At 34.5% G+C, this 19676-nt stretch overlaps 1 protein-coding gene across 1 annotated transcript in view; it reads left to right on the top strand.

Moving 5' to 3' along the window:
* IPO8 (importin 8) overlaps positions 1-19676 on the top strand; it is a 70625-nt gene that overhangs the window by 30118 nt on the left and 20831 nt on the right. Inside the window, exons 13-20 of the mRNA XM_060024532.1 lie at positions 756-845; positions 2154-2319; positions 3370-3530; positions 4352-4477; positions 6419-6485; positions 9695-9820; positions 10424-10521; positions 15360-15455. Of these exons, the coding sequence (XP_059880515.1) occupies positions 756-845; positions 2154-2319; positions 3370-3530; positions 4352-4477; positions 6419-6485; positions 9695-9820; positions 10424-10521; positions 15360-15455 (930 nt within the window). The remainder of the gene's footprint in view (positions 1-755; positions 846-2153; positions 2320-3369; positions 3531-4351; positions 4478-6418; positions 6486-9694; positions 9821-10423; positions 10522-15359; positions 15456-19676) is intronic.

The raw sequence follows: 19676 nt of genomic DNA, 5'->3' as shown, positions 1-19676 counted from the left end.
TAGTGTATATATGTCAGTGCTACTCTCTCACTTTGTCTCAGCTTACCCTTCCCCCTCCCTGTGTCCTCAAGTCCATTCGCTATGTCTGCATCTTTATTCCTGTCCTGGCCCTAGATTCTTCAGAACCATTTTTTTTTTTTTAGATTCCATATATATGTGTTAGCATGTGGTATTTGTTTTTCTCTTTCTGTCTTACGTCACTCTGTATGACAGAATCTAGGTCCATCTACCTCACTACGAATAACTCAATTTCATTTCTTTTTATGGCTGAGTAATATTCCATTGTGTATATGTGCCACATCTTTATCCATTCATCTGTCGATGGACACTTAGGTTGCTTCCATATCCTGGTTATTGTAAATAGTGCTGCAGTGAACATTGTGGTACATGTTTCTTTTTGAATTATGGTTTTCTCAGGGTATATGCCCAGTAGTGGGATTGCTGGGTCATATGGTAGTTCTAAAAAAAAATGACTTTTTAATCATCACTTTTAAAATATGAAAATGTTGCTGTATAAAAAAAAATGATACAAAATGACTTGTGTTATTTATTTCTAGAAAGATCACTCAATATCAAATTATATCTAAAGTACTATTTCTGTCTTGTTTTAAAACATGCAATATGTAGGTAAAATTTTACAAAATTGTAAATAGAAGTATATTGTGTAAGTCAGAACAAACGTATTTTATTAGGAAGTGATTTTTACATATGAAAAAGACATTGGTAAGTTAAACTTAATTTCTGTTTCCTAACAGAAGAGTTTATTCAAGGACCAAATGGAATTATTGTTGCAGAATCACGTATTTCCATTATTATTATCTAACCTGGGATACCTTCGAGCCAGAGTAAGTTTTCCATATTTCCATTATAGTATCTCGAAATCTTCATTTGTAAGTTAATTATTGAACTAAATATTTTTGAATAAGTTGACCTTTTACCACATACTGAGGCAAAATGAAGGCAATTAGAATGTCTTTTATGGTCACATAAGCTGAATAAAGAGCAAACTAGTGAATAAAGGAATTTATAGATTTTAATTCCAGCTGTTTGTTTCCCCTAGCCTCACTTGCTGCATATGCAAAACATTCAGTGAGAGGGATGATGTTACAGCAATGGTACAGTGTAAATTCATAAGCTGATTAGTGTCCAAACACTAATGGAAATTATATTTTGGCTAAAAACTTGATTATGATTTCCAGTATAATAGTTAGATATGCCTTAATAAAATGGAGAAAATAATAATCCATGTAAATTTATTTGTGTTCTAAGTGTATATTATTTATAGAAATAATATATTTTATGGAGAAATAAAAATAGAACTTTAAGAGCCTAGTACTTATTTTTATAACTGTATCAACCCAACAAAATGTCTTGCTAAAACCAATATATGTTAAAATGCCTTGTACACTCTAAAGCATTTTATAAACAGAAGATAATAGTCACTAGGGAAATACTTGTGTGAATGTAGCTTAGCGATGTGGATGGCACACAAGTATTTTTATAAGTAGACTGTTATTTCTGCAGACTCTGTGAATTGTATTTCTCTTGTTCAGTCTTTAGTCATTCAAATTAATTACTGTCAGTTGTGTTTTATGCACATAGAGAATTTTAAAAAATAATATGATTCTGTGGTCTAATAGTTTAAACTTTGGTAATTTATGCAAAGTTAAATTTCTTCGTGTCTTGTGTGAGTGAAAAAATCAAGTTTGTTAAGCCAGTTAGTGTAAGGGAAAATAATATTTCATTCATTTGTTGTTAAGACCAGTAAGTGAATATCAGCATTGGTTGGTTCATAGTGCTTTTGCATATAAATAATAAATAAGTTATGAATCATAATATTTATTAAAAGCATTGACATGATTTCTTTTTTCAGAGACACTTAAATTTGGCTCTGTTTTCTTTTTCCTGTGAATAATGATATTGCATAAAGGTAATTTAGAAGTAATAAAACTGCCTTTATTATAAGAAGTTTGGGAAATCCAGAAGTTAGCAGCTAAGGCTAATATGCTTCTCTCCAAAAACAAATAAATAAACAAATAGCACTTGGTAGAATTAATGATATTTTACTTAGTAAGAAGTTCTTATATGTGTGACATTATTACATAATGCCATAATCCTAATAGTTTCCTACTAACTTTTTTCTTGTAACATAGTCCTGTTGGGTACTTCATGCATTCAGTTCTTTGAAATTTCATAATGAGCTCAACCTAAGAAATGCAGTTGATCTAGCAAAGAAGAGCCTGATTGAAGATAAGGAGATGCCTGTCAAGGTTGAAGCTGCCCTTGCTCTTCAGTCATTAATTTCTAATCAGACACAAGGTAAAGACAAAATTTTTAAATTTAAAAAATTTAAAATAAAAACACACCTTTTAGAGGGTGTATTTAATTTATCCTTTTGACATGGTCTTCTCAAGTAGTTTTGTTCACTTCCTACCCTAACAAAGATGAGTCCCTAAGTCTTAAGGTTCAGGGTTTGGATTTTTGAGCTTTTGCCCCCTCAGAATTTTATAGGAGTTTATTCTTGCCACTTTTAGGAGTGTCTGTTGACTGTGGTTTCCAGAAAAATTTTAGATTAGAAAAGAAGTTGATGATTGGTAGATGGAGAATCAAGACACCTGGGGGTCTAGTTTTGATTGTGCTACCACCTTGCCATGTAGACCTGGGCAAGGCCCATGATCTGTTAAGACTTAGATGCTGTATGTTTAAATTTAGGGGGATTGGACTAGATGGCTTTAAGATTCCTTTCAACTCTAGGATTCTATGATTCCGCTAGTTCTGAAAGTAGCAAGTAGCATTTCTAGTGAGTGATAACACATATCTCATTTGTTTGTTTAGAAGAATGTTCTATTCAAAATTCAAATAAACCTTTGAAAGTAAATTCGGCTTTATGAAGAACATGAATCTTTACCTCTATTCAACAGTGTTCCAGTGGAAGGACAGTATTGCATAAGCACATGTGGGGAGAAGGGTGATTAGAGATGGGGTGGGGGAGGGAACAGGCACATCAGTGTTGGGCATAGTCTTTATGTACATGATTTTTTATACTTGTGTCATGATAACATATTCGTGTTTGATAAGTCATGCTGATGACAGAGCACATGTGTAATTAGAATTTCTCAGTGGGTGCTATTGGCATTTTGGGCAGGACAGTTCTTTACTGTGCTGAACTGATTATCCCTATGTTACTCATGGGAAAATTGATACATTGGTGAATATTATTTTGGTACAGCTTTGTAACTTACTCACTGTGAAGCAAATATGTTATCTAGAAGCTATTACTCTGTGTTATTTACCTTGTGACCAAGTTACTTTCCTTCACCACTTGTCAATGGCTAATTTTTTTACTGAGTTTGTTTTTTATTGCATTAGCTAAGGAATATATGAAGCCACACGTGAGGCCTATTATGCAGGAGCTGTTGCACATTGTTAGAGAGACAGAAAATGATGATGTTACTAATGTTATCCAGAAGATGATATGTGAATACAGTCAAGAGGTAGCCTCAATTGCTGTTGATATGACTCAACACTTGGTAAGACTGGGCAAAGTTTTATGTTAGTTGGTATAAAGGCTTTGAATAATCTAAATAAATTAAACTCCAAAATCTGGAGTTCAGTTTACATGTAATTGAAATGCTAATATAAAAATATTTGCTCTGATAATTCTGACAGTTAATAATTTCTATATATACTTTTAAGTTTTCCTAGATTTTGGATTTATTTATTTAATGACAACCAGAAGTTAATTATTTGCTATCTGATTATAATAGCTAATATATATTCCACTTTAGTGACTAGATAAGGGAAAAATGCCCATGTTTAAAACATGACAGATTCTATCATTGATTCACAAAGTGCATATCTTAAAGTTTGAGCAATGCTGACATTTGGATGTGTGACACTCCCCCCTTTTTTTTTTTTTTAAAGAATTTATGTATTTATTATTTATTTTTGGCTGTGTTGGGTCTTCATTGCTGCACATGGGCTTTCTCTAGCTGCAGTGAGTGGGGGCCACTCTTTGTTGTGGTGCGCAGGCTTCTCATTGCGGTGGCTTCTCTTGTTGCGGAGCATGGGCTCTAGGTGCGTGGGCTTCAGTAGTTGTGGCACACGGGACGCAGTAGTTGTGGCTAGGGGGCTGTAGAGTGCAGGCTCAGTAGTTGTGGCGCACGGGCTTAGTTGCTCTGCGGCAGGTGGGGTCTTCCTGGACCAGGGCTCGAACCCATGTCCCCTGCATTGGCAGGTGGATTCTTAACCACTACACCACCAGGGAAGCCCGACACTGCCCTTTTGCTAACTTATAGAGAAGGGCGGGTATAGCAGTACTAATTGTTGAATGTGTTTGCTATTTTCATAGGCTGAGATATTTGGCAAAGTTCTTCAAAGTGATGAATATGAAGAAGTCGAAGACAAAACCGTAATGGCTATGGGAATTTTACATACCATTGATACTATCTTGACAGTTGTAGAAGATCATAAAGAGGTAGGATTTCTTTGTGTTTTATTATGTCATTATAGTAACTGAAATTTATATGATCACTGGTGATGAATTTTAAAGTCTTAACCTTTAAATTGCTATTTATGTTGCTGGATTTTAAAAATTACCCTCAAATTTTAAAGAAAAGTATTAAAATGATTGAAGGGAAATATTACATGTGGTTTTAAAGTATGTAGTATATCTCTTTGTGCTAACCTTAGTTCAGTTCATCACATCTGCTATGTGCCGGGCTAGGTTTAGGGGGATATCAAATTGAATAAGACATGAGCCCTGCTTTTTGGAATCCATAGTCTGGTCTTCTTGGCAGAGAGAGACTACCATTCAATCATGGTGGCAAATTTTAAATAATGGAACAAAATGCTGATGTAACAGATATCTGAGAATGGAAGGGAAGAAGAGCTTAAAACATCATCTTTCCTAAACTGAGTTCCAGAACAATATTGGGATAAGAATTTGTGTAAACATTTGTTAAGTGCTCTCATATCCGTTAGCTGATAGAATGTTACTGTGTCACCCTGCCATACAGTGCGTAATGGTAGTGTCCTTTTGCAGAAGCGGAAAACAAGGTTCAGGTAGTATCAAGAGTCTGAATCATGTTCATAGAGCTAGTAAGTTGTAGATTTGGGGTTGCAGTCAGTTGATATATCCTGATAATATGTCAGTTAATCCCTACCTAAAACCTGCTGCTCTCTTCCCCAAGTATTATATATTATATAGCCTCTACTTGACTGAGATTAGATTTGTGTTCATTACTTCTGTGAGCACGGTTGACTCGTTTGGCAATGATGGCAGCTCTCATTTTGTACAGTGGGACTTAGGAAGCAGGTGCTGGTTCTTTAAATAGCATTGTTAAACCCTGTGGCTGTTGACTTATCCTGTGTTTATCACATACCAATGGACACTTACCAGGTTCTTAAAAATGGTTCAGTTTTCTTCTCCTGGGCAGGGCTTCCTTTGCCCAAAAGGCTTAGTGTGAATTTTTTTTTCCTTATTCATTATTATTTTGTTGTGTCCTTGTTGAAACAGTATGGGCCTATCAGTAAAAGTGAGATTTCCAAGTTAAGTTACATGTATACTTAAGGATTATTCTTTCACTTTATATGTAGAACTTATATTTTAAATTTGAAGAGAACTTAGACATTGCCTTGTCAAGTTTTCCCAAATATGTGTGTGTGGAGGATGGGCAGTAGTAGAATGAGCAGCAGGGTTAGTTTGAAGACAAAACAGCATTTTATCTTTTTGTTTTAATTTTTAAATTCTTGATATTAATTTTATTTTGAATTTCACATAAAGTTAAAGGAGCATGTGACCTTATTGTGATTATCAAGGGAGGCATGGGTTGAAATTGAGATGCACTAATCAAATCCAGCTTCCTTAACCTGCAGATGAAAAAACTTAAAGCCTTCAGCTAAATGGCTTTACCAAGGTCATAGGTAACTAGAGGCAAAACAAGGACTGGAATCTTGGTCTCCTGACTACCAGTCTTATGATTTTGAACTTTGACTTACTAAAAGCAAACTTTGAAAACAAGATTTCCTTAAAAGGAATATTTACACGTGTACAAATACTTAATGTATGAAGAGCAGAATTATAAATCTGGAACAGATGCTTAGTATTTTTATGGCTTAAGCCTTCACATTGAAATCCTAGATATATTAGGAATTAATTTTGGTATAAAATATGAGATAAGGAAGTAATTTAATTTGTAATTTTATTATGAATTTAACTGCCACTTCTATCATGAGTCTACTTTTCAGAATTTCCTGGTTATTCTTGCATGTTTAATTTTTCACGTGAAGTTTAGAATTCTCAATTTCTCTTCTCAGAAAAGTCCTGTTGGTATTTTTATTGGGATAATATTAAAGTTATAGATTAAATTAAGAGTTATGATGAATTTTAAACTAAATGTTTAAAATTTGTCTTTAGGTTACTCAGCAGTTAGAGAATATCTGTCTACGGATCATTGATCTTGTTTTACAGAAACATGTAATTGGTAAGTTCAAACATAGAATAAAAAGGTAAATCGGGACTCTTTAAATTTGATGAAAAATGCATTTTAGCCCTTCAAATTCAACAAGATGGACAGTTTTGAGAAAGAGAGACTTGCATTCTGTTCAATTTGTAGATACACTTTCTGATTATAGGCATCCAGATTTTCATTTAGAGGTAGGCTTAACATAGCCAGTTAAGAATTTTTGGTCTTGGAGTTTTTAAAGAACAGAGTATTTAAAGTTTTTTAGAAAGGAGGAACTGGGATGAGGTTCAGGTGAGGTTACTTTAATCTGGGATTGAAAAATGTGAAATGATAGACATATATCCTATCAGAAGTGTGAATTAATTGTTGTTCTCTTATCTGTTACGGTGCCTGACTGCTGAGTAGAATCAGTAGCTAATGCTGGATGTTATACACTGGTTGGAATTTGTAGAGGAGACAATTTTTTCATAGTATCCAAGCATTTTGAAGATGCCAGCCCCAAATCTTGTGGGCATGAGGGAAATGCAACCTGTATAGTGTATAGATAGAAAGATGGAACAAAAGCATGCTACTGCCTAAGAGCAGTTGTTTCCAAACTTTTTATCATTCACACCATTAGTAAAAAATTGAGCCTGTACTTCTAATGTATGTGAATAAAATTTGAATACCTATTTATAGGCAATATACATGTTACTATACTACATTTACATACATAAAAATAGAAATGTAAAAACATGAGATTAAATATAAATATATATGTATATATTCACTACGTGTCCTAATAACATTCTTCTCCCATCTCAGTGGATTATCCTGCACCCTGCCAAGGGTACTCCTTAGTTTTGAAATAGTTGCTGTAAAGCAGTAGTTCTAAGACTTCGGTGTGCATAAGAATCACTGAGGATCTAGTTAAAATGAAGATTCCTGGACCATAATTCCAGAGATTCTGATACACTCAAAAAGAGTATATTCACTTATGTCCTTATTCATGGAAGAGATTGTAACTGAAAATTCTCCATTAAAAAAATTTTTTTTAAGGACTTCAAACGTGAATTTTTAAATTGATTTACAGTATTATAATAGTTTCAGGATTACAATGTAGTAATTTGATATTTTTATAGAATATGCTACATACAAAGTTATAAAATATTGACTGTATTCCCTGTGCTGTGCATTACATGCTTGTAACTTATTTATTTCAGGTGAAGGGGATTAAGAGATACAGATTACTAGGTATAAAATAAATAAGTTACAAGGATGTAATCTCCATTTAAATTTAAAGTAAAGTAATCTTGAGGAAAAAACTGTAAAGTAAAGCAAAGGGAAGTAGTTTATACCAACCTTCTGTAATCTGCCTACACCAAATATTTAATTTGAGCAATTACAACATCAGGATGTTAAAAGAAGGAAAGGGGCCTATTTCTTGGGTGTGGTGGGCAGAGGAGAAAACCATGGTTTCAGCTGCCTGTCTCCTCTAATCTCATCCCTAGTCCCAGGGTGATAGCTGATCTCTCTTATGTTTTCAGCTGTGATGCACATAATGTTAGTGGCCCTTTTTTGAACCAATATTTGGCTATGCAAGATCTCAGATTAAAAAACAGCAACCACCAAACTTGTTCTGGAAGATGTCATGGGCTGAATCTGTTAATCTAGGACCCCCGCCACAGTAGTCTGACCATGTTATGTCCGTGGGTCCAATCTCTTTCCATTGTCCCACTTCTCCCTCCCTCCTTTGCCTGTTTTCATTGCTAATTTACTCATGAAGTTGATTTATTATTAGAAGCCAGGCTTAGCTGTTACTGATGTAACTGTTCTATCTTATGCAGTAAGTCAAAGTTAGTAAAACCATCCTACCCTAATAGTCAGTCTTCTTGGTTGAGAATAAATGAAAAAACTTCTGGTCAATTTAAGCAGAAATGGAATTTAGCGGAAGGATAGTCGTAGCACACCAAAGCAGTGGGAAGGCTGGAGTTGGCCAGAGCCAGCCAGGATTCTGCCGTAATAGTGGCCTGCTTAGAAGGCCAGTGCTGCCTTTGTCAACACTGGGTCCTAGGCTGCTGCCTACCATAGTCCAGACTCCAACACAGACCCTGTCCCCCCCACCCCTGCCCCCCAAAACTGGAACAGCTTTGTGCCTTCTAGTTTCTCCCTCAAGATTCAGAGTCCTGGTCTTGAGCATCTGAGTAGCCAGGTAATGTACACATGCCGTAGCTGTCACGAATGTGAAAGGAAATATTTCTACCTTTTAGGCTTCACTTTAGGGAAGAGGCATTTGCTTTCCTGAACAGAACTCTCAGAAATTTTATATTCAGACAATTGGTTGTATTTCAAGTGATTGTCTTACATAACAAATTATTTCCCAGTATCTATGATTTCCGTCTTATTTTGCTTTTGGTAAGGCATATATCTGTATTACTAGCTTTTGAATGTATTAAGTTTTAAATAATGTTACAGAAAAAAACTTTATTCAAACTTCCAGGGTGAATATTAGTTCCTCTTAATAAGAAGGGAAAAAAATAATTAACTTTGAAATTAAACTTTTTTGTTCAGTGACATGGTAGGAATTATTTGAAATTTTTGTATTGAGGTTTGTGTTTTCCGATTGTATGTTTAGATATAATTTGCTTTTGAGTGAGGGTAATAATAATAAATATGTGTACAAATGCAAGCACATTCCCTTTGAACTCTTCTACTTTGAGTATAATTGTCTTGAGGTAAATTAAGAAATACTGTACAAATTTTACAAGCTTTGTAAATTGACGAAATACTGTCCAGTATATAGTTTGTAAAAATATGTGAGACAGACAGATATTTTCACCTAGATTAATTAAGCTCTCTGAAGAACATTATTTGTAAATTTAAAATCCTGTGTAGGAGCCACGTACAATAATCTATTCCTTCTTGTATTCATTTCTAATATAGTTATATATATATATATAAACTATCTATATTAAAAAATATAAAAAATATAATTTTTCAGTATTATAAGTAAGTTTAGTAAAAACAAATCTTTGGCTTGTCTTATTGAGTAGGGGACAGATCTTGGTAAGAAATGGAAGGTGGCAAATAGATGTAGCTGAAGATGTGAATGCTGAGAAACAGATGCTCAAAAGTACATTAGATGTAAAACATGTGTGAGTGTATAGCCTAAATCCTCTTCTGAGTGGTCTTTGTGTTTAATTTTTGCTATTTCCTGGGATTCTAACTAGAGATTTTCTTCTTTCTAGAATTCTATGAAGAAATTCTTTCACTGGCATATAGTTTAACCTGCCATGGTATTTCTCCTCAAATGTGGCAACTTCTAGGTATATTATATGAGATTTTTCAGCAGGATTGTTTTGAATATTTTACAGGTATGACTTTGACCGTGTAACAGTTTTGCTTTTCTGTGTCTAAATAGATATTATTTTCGAGTAAAGGGTGGTGCTACCATAGGAGTGTTTTTCAGCCCTAGGAATAGAGGTAGTAGGAGGGAAACCGTATTGCCTACTGTATCTTAAAATACTTTGCAGTCAGAGTATATATCCATATATTTATTAATATCTTCTGAATATTGACTATATTCCAAGTATTGTTCTAAGCTCAGCAATACATCAGTGAAAAAAATAGACAGCCCTTGCCCTTTTGACACTTCCATTCCAGTGGGGGGAGGGAGAGGGTAGGAAACACACAGCCAAGTAAGTAAATATACAGTATGTCAGATGGTGATGAGTGCTATGGAAAAAAAGAAGAAAATTAATAACAATCACTATAATAAATGATGAGCATTTTAGTCTTTCTGATCCACATTTTTCTCATTTATAGAAAAGGTGGATTTAACACTTTCATTTCTAGCATTTTGTGGTTGCAAGGGAAGATAGTAATGTGTGGGTGCTACAGAAATATGCTTTCAGTGGTAATAATTTATTTCTACTTCTGTTACTCATGTCTCACTGGGATTTTGAATTTTTTTCCAGACATGATGCCTCTTCTGCATAATTATGTGACAATAGATACAAATACTTTACTATCAAATCCAAAGCATTTAGAAATACTTTTTACAATGTGTAGAAAGGTAAGCATGTCCTAAACATTTGTCATAGTGATTCTTACTAATGGTTTACTTACTAACATTTACTTACTAATGTTGTATTTTACTTCAGGTACTGTCTCAATTTGTTTCTTATACATTTAGTTCTGTATTGCTTTCATCAACATATATTTGTCATTTTGTATTTTCAAATGGAGTTTGGAATTATCTGAAAATTTCATATTGTGTGTTATACTTAAGAATGTTTGCTACTTTTATAGCTGTGTACTTTATAATGCTTAGGTAAATAATTTTCTTCGTGTTTTTTCTTTCAAAAATGCAGACTTGCTCCTTGATTAAAAAAGAGTGCTAGGAAAATACCACACAGTTTGTCAATTATTGATTTTTCTTTTAATTGAATGTATATATTAGAAGACACTAGATATAGGTAATTTGAACATAAATAACATAAGACAAAAAATTGGAATAGTTGGAAAAACAGCATCATTTAGTTCAATACAGGATAATTGGTAAGCCACATAATGGCTACTGTTGTATTTATGCACAAACATGATTGTCTACTATGTTATCTTTGTCACAAGTTAGATTTGGCCCTCTTGGTTATATCTGGGAATCATTGTTGACTAATGCTTTCCTCCTCTTTTAGGTGAATATATGTATCAATATATACATAAATATAAAACTGTATTGCATAGAGATGGCAGATTTTAGAAAGCTCAAATAGCCAGAAACCTAAGTTTGGCCTTGGAGTTGGGAGTAAGATAGCTAGTGTACAACCTATTTTCCTCCCTAGAAGAGATGTGTACCAGACTCTGTTAAAAGCGCTGAACGGATAATCAGTTTATCTGATGGAGGTCTCAGTTCAGTTATAAAGAGCCTGGGAGATTTTGGGAAGTCACTAAGTTTCATCACATGTAAACAGCAGGAGTAGAATCACGATTTTTGAAGACTCATATTGCTCTGTAATAACCCAGCTTGTTAAGTCATAATCACCTGGCTGTCTTCAGTTTTTTCCTAAGTTATAGAGACAGCTGCTAGTGAGGGAAAGGGGAAGAGAAAGCAAAGGTAGAAAACATAACAATCCTACATGGTCCTTTATAACTCACAGTTGCTCTGTATTATAGCAGATATAGTAAAAGTGACGTTCACAGTGATGGCCTTCTACTTGTCAAGTAGTTAAATATATTTATTTCTGGTCTTATTATTGAACTCTTACTGTACACTGGTATTTCCTAAGCACTTTATACACATGAATTTATTTAATCTTTACAACATTATATCACCTTTTGTTAAAGAGGAGACAGGCATTTTGCATTGTGCCTGAGGTTTAGAAAACTGACCTAGTCACATAGCTGTTATGTGTTGGAGCTAGATTTGAATCCTGGTAATCTGGCTCCAGAGCCCATTTTTTAAGCTACTGTACTATATTTTGTTTCTCTTCCTTTTGTGGGGGGACAAAACCTCAAACCAACAAAACCAGCAAACAAAGAAACCAAGTCAATGCAATTTTGGGAAAAGGGGCTGAGTTTTTTCTTTCTGTATCATATAATCCTATGACATAAGTATATTACTATATTTCTTTTTACAGCTGGGGACTAAGGTACAGAGAATAAATATTGGGTGGGCCAAAAGGTGCGTTTGATTTTTTCCGTAAGATGGCTCTAGTAGCATTTAGTTGTCTTTAACTTCATTTGAAACAATTTTGTTAGATTGTATGTGACAGCTGTCATATCACCATGAGTTTAAAAAAAGACTTATCAAAATTGGTGAATTTTTGTGTAGCCATTTTAATATTGAGGATGGAAGAAAAAAAGCAACATTTTTGGCATATTAAACTTTATTATTTCAGGAAAGGTAAAAACGCAACTGAAATGCACAAAAAGATTTGTGCAGTGTTTGGAGAAGGTGCTGTGATTGATCAAACGTGTCAAAAGTGGTTTGCGAAGTTCCGTGCAGGAGATTTCTTGCTGGCCGATGCACCACGGTCAGGTAGACCAGTTGAAGTTGATAGCGATCAAATCAAAACAATAATTGAGAACAATCAACGTTATACCATGTGGGAAATAGCCGACATACTCAAAATATCCAAATCAAGCATTGAAAATCATTTGCACTAGCTTGGTTATGTGAATTGCTTTGATGTTTGGGTTCCACGTAAGTTAAGTGAAAAAACCTTCTTGACCATATTTCTGCATGCGATTCTCTACTGAAACGTAATGAAACGTTCTGTTTTTAAAACAAATTGTGATGGGCAATAAAAAGTGTATACTGTACGACAATGTGGAACGGAAGAGATTGTGGGGCAAGCAAAATGAACCGCCACCAACGGCACCAAAGGCTGGTCTTCATCCAAAGGAGGTGATGTGTATATGGTGGGATTGGAAGGGAGTCCTCTATTACAAATGTCCCGAACATTTTTGGCACCAGGGGACTGGTTTCGTGGAAGACTGTTTTTCCACGGACCGGGGGCGGGGTGGGGGAATGGTTTTGGGATGATTCAAGCACATTATATTTATTGTGCACTTTATTTCTATTATTATTACATTGTAATAGGTAATGAAATAATTATACAACTTACCATAATGCAGAATCAGTGGGAGCCCTGAGCTTGTTTTCACGTGCCACTCACTGATAAGGTTTTGATATGAGTCTGCGTACAATTGATTTATTATGGTCTCTGTGCGGACAAACCTGTCTGCTAATGATGATCTGTATTTGCAGCTGCTCCCCAGCGCTAGCATCACTGCCTCAGCTCCACCTCAGATCATCAGGCATTAGATTCTCATAAGGAGCGTGCAACCTAGATTCCTTGCATGCGCAGTTCCCAGTAGGGTTCACGCTCCTATGAGAATCTAATGCCACCGCTGATCTGACAGGAGGCGGAGTTTAGGCGGTAATGCGAGCGATGGGGAGCGATGGGACCAGTGGACCGCTACTGGTCCGTGGCCTGGGGGTTGGGGACCCCTGCTCCTTCCAGAAAACCAAACCATTAATTGCAACAAGTACTGCTCCCAGTTAGACCAACTGAAAGCAGCCCTCAACGAAAAGCATCCAGAATTAGTCAACAGAAAACACATAATCTTTCATCAGGATAACGCAAGAGCACATGTTTCTTTGATGACCCGGCAAAAACTTACAGCTTGGCTGAGAAGTTCTGATTCATCTGCTGTATTCACTAGACTTTGCACCTTTGGATTTCCATTTATTTTGGTATTTACAAAATCTCTTAATGGAAAAAATTTCAATTCCCTGGACTGTAAAGGCTGTAAAAGGCACCTGGAATAGTTCTTGGCTCAAAAAGATAAAAAGTTTTGGGAAGATGGAATTATGAAGTTGCCTGAAAAATGGCAGAAGGTAGTGGAACAAAAGGGTGAATACGTTATTCAGTAAAGTTCTTGATGAAAAATGTGTCTTTTATTTTTACTTAAAAAACTGAAGACACTTTTTGGCCCACCCAGTAGCGTTTCTAAAAACACAGCTCGTAAATGGTAGAACTAGGATTTAGACCAAAGCATTCTGGTTCTAGAGCCCACATGTTTAGAATCTAGATCTAGAAACACTGCTCTTGAGGTAGAATTTTAAGTTTATGTAAATAGGGTTGGTTCTTGGTTTTGCTAGCTACCTGCTTATGTTTCAGCTCACTGATCCATCTGTTTTCCAGCTTCTACAATTTTATAGCTGTCTGTTTTTTCCTTTATCTCTGTCTTTGTGGATATATGCTTCTAAAATATCTTTACCTTTATTTTAATGGCCTTTGGGAAGGGATAAAATTGAATGGCGATGTTCAATCTGTCATCTTTATCTGGAATATCTTTTAAATTCAGTTTTCTTAAATTGTATTTGTCTAGGAAATTATCCAGGTCATCTAAGTTTTCAAATATATAAGGAATATAATATTGTTCATAGTATTTTCATTTTTAATCTTTCCTTTATCTGTATTTATGTCTTTCATAATGTTTTAAAATTTTGCTTGCTTTGCTTTTTAAAAATAATTTTGGCAAAAGTCTACTTGTCTTTTTTTAATGAATCTATTTTTGATTTCTGTTTGTTTTACCTCTTTTTGTTTATATTCCTGATTTCTATCTTACTTTTATTCTCTGGGTTAAGTCTGTTCTTTTTCTTATGTCTTGTGTTTGAACCCTTATTAATTTTTCCATATTTCTTTATTTCTAATATAAGCATGCCTCTACTCTATAAATCTCTCTTCTGGGAACCTTATTATAAGGCTGCCGTATTAGGTGTATGAACATGTGCACTGTATAATTGTTCATATCAGTGAAAATACAGAATTGACATTAGGGGAACAGGCTGGTAAGCTTTGTTATACTCATCTTCTGTAATACTGTATAGTCCTAAATGGTTATAATGTCTATGGAAAGTAGTTCAAATTATGAAGTCCAAATGAGGAAATTAAAAGGTGTGTAATATTAAATTTATGGTTTCATTATGAAAAAATGGGTGCATATAGACAAGAATTCAAAAGGAACAGAAAAACACAGGGTTTATTTAATTGTTTAAGAAGAAGGTTATTTTGTTTTCTTTTGATTTCATTGTATTTTATTGTTTTGATGCATTACATAAAGGGAAGCTTCATTTGTCTAGATAGTTAACTCATATAGCCTATTTTATTAATCCAAAGTTAAATAAGTGAATTATTACACCTTGTAAGGTATCAGAGTAGATGAAGAAGATAGATGAACTTCGTTTTGAACTTCCTTCTTTGGGTTGGCAAGGTAAACTTATGACTCAAGCAACGCTGAGATTCTAATGGCTGAATTTTTATGTGATATTTACTTCATGTAGACTTGATTAAATTTTTTGCAATTGCTATTTACTGCTGAGTGAAATTTTAATTACTGCAGGTACTATGTGGAGATGCAGGAGAAGATGCAGAATGTCATGCAGCCAAACTTCTTGAAGTCATCATTCTTCAGTGCAAAGGAAGGGGAATTGATCAGGTAATATATGTATAGAAAACATCCTACTTGATGTTTACATTTAAAATGTGCATGTCTGATTGATGTTTATATTGTGATGGAAAATTATAAAGATAGCCTATAGTTTGTGTTTACTGGTAGAAATCCTATGACAAAAATACCCAATGCAATTTGGCATCATATTTAAGAAATCATTGCTAAATTCAAGTTCACAGAGATTTTCCTCTAAGAGTTTTATGGTTTTAGCTCTAACATTTAGGTCTTTAATTCATTTTGAGTTAATTTTTGAATATGGTTTGTGGAAGGGGTACAAATTCATTATTTTCCACATGGATATCAAATTGTCTCACCACCATTTGTTGGAAAAAACCTATTCTTTCCCCATTGAATTATCTTGGCACACTTTGTGAAATCAATCGACTGTAAATGTGAGGATATATTTCTGGATTCTCTTTCAGATTTAATTAATTTTTTTGTCCTTAATCCAGGACTGCAGTATCTTTATTACTGTAGCTTTGTAGTAAGTTTTGAAATTAGGAAGTTTGTGTCCTCCAATTTTGTTCCTATGTAAGATTGTTTTGGCTATTATGGTCCCTTGAATTTCCATATGAATTTTAGGATAAGCTTGTCAATTTGAGCAAAGAAGCCAACTGGGATTGTGATAGGCATTGTGCTAAATCTGTAGATCACTTTGGGAAGTATTGTCACTTTGAGAATATTTAGTCTTTCAATCCCTGAACATGAGATGTCTTTCCTTTTATTTAGGTCATCTTTAATTTTTTTCAAAAATGTTTTGTAGTTTTCAAGTACAAGTTTCTTTCATTAAAATCTTCATAAAATATTTCATCCTTTTTAATGCTATTATAAATGGTATTGTTTTCTTAATTTTATTTTCAAGTTGTTTATTGCCTGTGTTTAGAAATACACTTTTTCTGTATTTATGTTGTTTCTTGCAACCTTGCCGAATTGCTTTATTAGTTTTAATAGAGTTTCAGAGAATTTCTTAGGATTTTCTGTACACAAGGTCATCTCATCTGCAGATAGAGTTTTACCTTTCCAACTTGGGTGCTTTTTATTTTATTTTTCTTGCCTAACTGCCTTGGCTAGAACCTTCAGTGCAATGTTGAATGGATGTGGCAAGAGGAGACATTTTGTCTTGTTCCTGATCTTAGGGGGCGAAGTATTCCTTTCACCATTAAGTCTGATGTAAGCTGTAGGTTTTTCATAGATGTCTTTTATCAGATTGAGTGTGTTCCTGTTTATTCGTGGTCTGTTGAGTCTTTTGATCATGAAGTCGTGTTGAATTTTATCAAATGCTTTTTCTGCATCTATTGAGATGATCATGTGGGTTTTGTCCTTTATTCTGTTGATACGGTGTTTTGCTTTAATTGATTTTCAGATGTTAAATCAACCTTGAATTCCTGGTGTAAATCCTTCTTGATCATGGAGTATGATCCTTTTTATATATTTCTAGATTCAGTTAGGTGGTATTTTTTTAAAACTATTTTTGTACCTGTATTTATAAGAGATATTCATCTGTAATTTTTTTTTTCTTGTGGTATCTTTGTCTGGCTTTGGAAACAGAGTTATGCTGGCCTCGTGTGGAATGAGTTGGGAAGTGCTCCCTCCTCTTCTATTTTTTGGAAGAGTTTCTGAAGGTTGGTGTTTTTTAAATGTTAGAATTTAGCAGTGAAGCCATCTTTGCCTGAGCTTTTTTTGTGGGTAGTTTTAAAATTACCAATTCAATCTCATTATTTGTTGTAGGTCTACTTGTATTTCTTTTTTTTTTTTTTCTTTTTTTGTGGTACGTGGGCCTCTCACTGTTGTGGCCTCTCCCATTGCGGAGCACAGGCTCCGGACGCGCAGGCTCAGTGGCCGTGGCTCACGGGCCCAGCCGCTCTGCGGCATGTGGGATCTTCCCGGACCGGGGCACGAACCCATGTCCCCTGCGTCGGCAGGCAGACTCTCAACCACTGTGCCACCAGGGAAGCCCTCTATTTCTTTTTTTTTTTTAGCGGTACATGGGCCTCTCACTGTTGTGGCCTCTCCCGTTGTGGAGCACAGGCTCCGGACACGCAGGCTCAGCAGCCATGGCTCATGGGCCTTGCCGCTGTGCGGCATGTGGGATCTTCCCGGACCGGGGCACGAGCCCGCATCCCCTGCATTGGCAGGCGGACTCTCAACCACTGCACCACCAGGGAAGCCCAAGCCCTCTATTTCTTTTTGAGTTAATGTAGGAGTTTGCATCTTTCTAGGAAGTTGTCCATTTCATGTAAATTAACTAATTAGTTGGCATGCAATTCATAATATTTCATTATATTTCTTTTTGTTTTTGTAGGTTGGTAATAATGATCCCGTTTTGTTCCTGATTTTAGTAATTATTATCTTGTCTTTCTCTCGCTCTCTTATTTCCCCGTTTTGTTAGTTGAGGTAGAGGTTTGTCAATTTTGTTCATCTTTTCAAGGAACCAATTTATGATTTTGTTGTCTGTTTTTTGGTTTGCTATTTCATTAGTTTTTGCTCTAATCCTCATAATTTATTCCCTTCTACTTGCTTTGAGTTTAGCTTGCTCTTCTTTTTCCAGAGTCTTGAGGTGGAAGTTTAGGTTATTAGATTGAGATATTTCTTCTTTTTTAATATAGAGATTGATAGCTATAAATTTCCCTCTAACCACTGCTTTAGCTACATTCATTAAGTTTTGGCATGTGTTCATATTCATTCATCTCAAAATATGTCCTTATTTCCCTTGTGCTTTATTCTGGACCCACTGGTTATTTAGGAGTGTGTTGTTTAATTTCCATATGTTTGTGAATTTACCAGAATTCTTTCTGTTAATGATTTCTAATTTTACTCCATTGTAATTGGAGAACATACTTTGTGTGATTTCATTCCTTTTAAATTTATTGAGGCTTATTTTATGGCCCTGCATATAGTCTGTCCTGGAGATTGTTCCATGTGCACTTGAGAATAATATGTACTTTGCTGTTATTGGGCTGAGTGTTCTGTAGATGTTTGTTAGATCTAGTTGGTTTATAATGTTGATTAAGTCTTTTATTTTTTGCTGATCTTCTACCTAATTGTTCTATTCGTTATCAAAAGTGAAGTATTAAATTCTCCAACTGTTACTGAATTATCTAGTTCTCCCTTTATTTCTGTCAGTTGTTGTTTCATGTATTTTAGGGCTCTGTTATGTGTATGTATGTTTATAATGGTTTTATCTTCCTGATGAATTGACCCTTTTATCATTAAAATTGTCTCTCTTTATCTCTAGTAATACTTTTTGTTTGTTTTGATGTTGTTTTTGTCTAACATTAGTATATCCATTTCAGCTTTCTTATAGTTGCTGTTTGCATGATATATCTTTTTCCATTCTTTTACTTTCAACCTATTTGTATCTTTGAATTGACCCATTCACATTTACTGTTGTTACTTTTACACATAGATTCAATCTGTCATTTTATTTTTTATTTATATGTCTCATGTTTTGTTGTTGTTCCCCTATTCTTTCTTTACTGCTTTCTTTTGAATTAAGTACATATTTTCTAATGTCACATTTTAATTCTTTTAATTTTTTTTCCACTATTTTAAACATTTTTCTTAGTGGTTGCTCTAGGGCTTACCATATATACCTTACCTTATCAGAATATACTTCAGATTGAGATTAACCTAATTTTTAGTGAGATATAGATGCATTACTCTTATATAGCTCTATTCCCTCTTTCCCCTTTTTGTACTACTGCTGTCATATATATTGCATCTATATATGTTATAAATCCAACAATACACTGTAATTATTTCTATTTGTAATTTTATTTCAAAGAAGCTAAGAAAAAAGGCAACCAAGTATATATCTACAGGTATATACTTGTTATATTAGCCTTCTTATTTACCATTTCTCAGTTCTCTTTATTTGTTTGCTGTGGGTTGAAGTTACCATCTGGTGTCATTTCCTTATTCCAGTAGAATCTTGCTTCTACATCCTCTGTATTGTTAATGTTGAATATATTACATTTTATAGTTTCAACAATACAATTATAACGTTATTTTATGTGATTGCTTTTTAAAACAGTTAAGAAAGTGAAAGAAATACTATTTTTACTATTTTTTATAATTACATAATTACCTTTACTGGAGTGTGTGTGTGTGTGTGTGTGTGTGTGTGTGTGTGTGTGTGTTTCTTTGTCTTTGAATTACCCTCTGGGTCACTTGCTTTCAGCCCGAAGAACTTCCTTTAGTATTTCT

The sequence above is a fragment of the Delphinus delphis genome, chromosome 11, assembly GCF_949987515.2.
Source record: "Delphinus delphis chromosome 11, mDelDel1.2, whole genome shotgun sequence".
Lineage (NCBI taxonomy): Eukaryota > Metazoa > Chordata > Mammalia > Artiodactyla > Delphinidae > Delphinus > Delphinus delphis.
The sequence above is the reverse complement of the archived record's forward strand: the minus strand, read 5'-3'. Positions and strand labels throughout refer to the sequence as shown.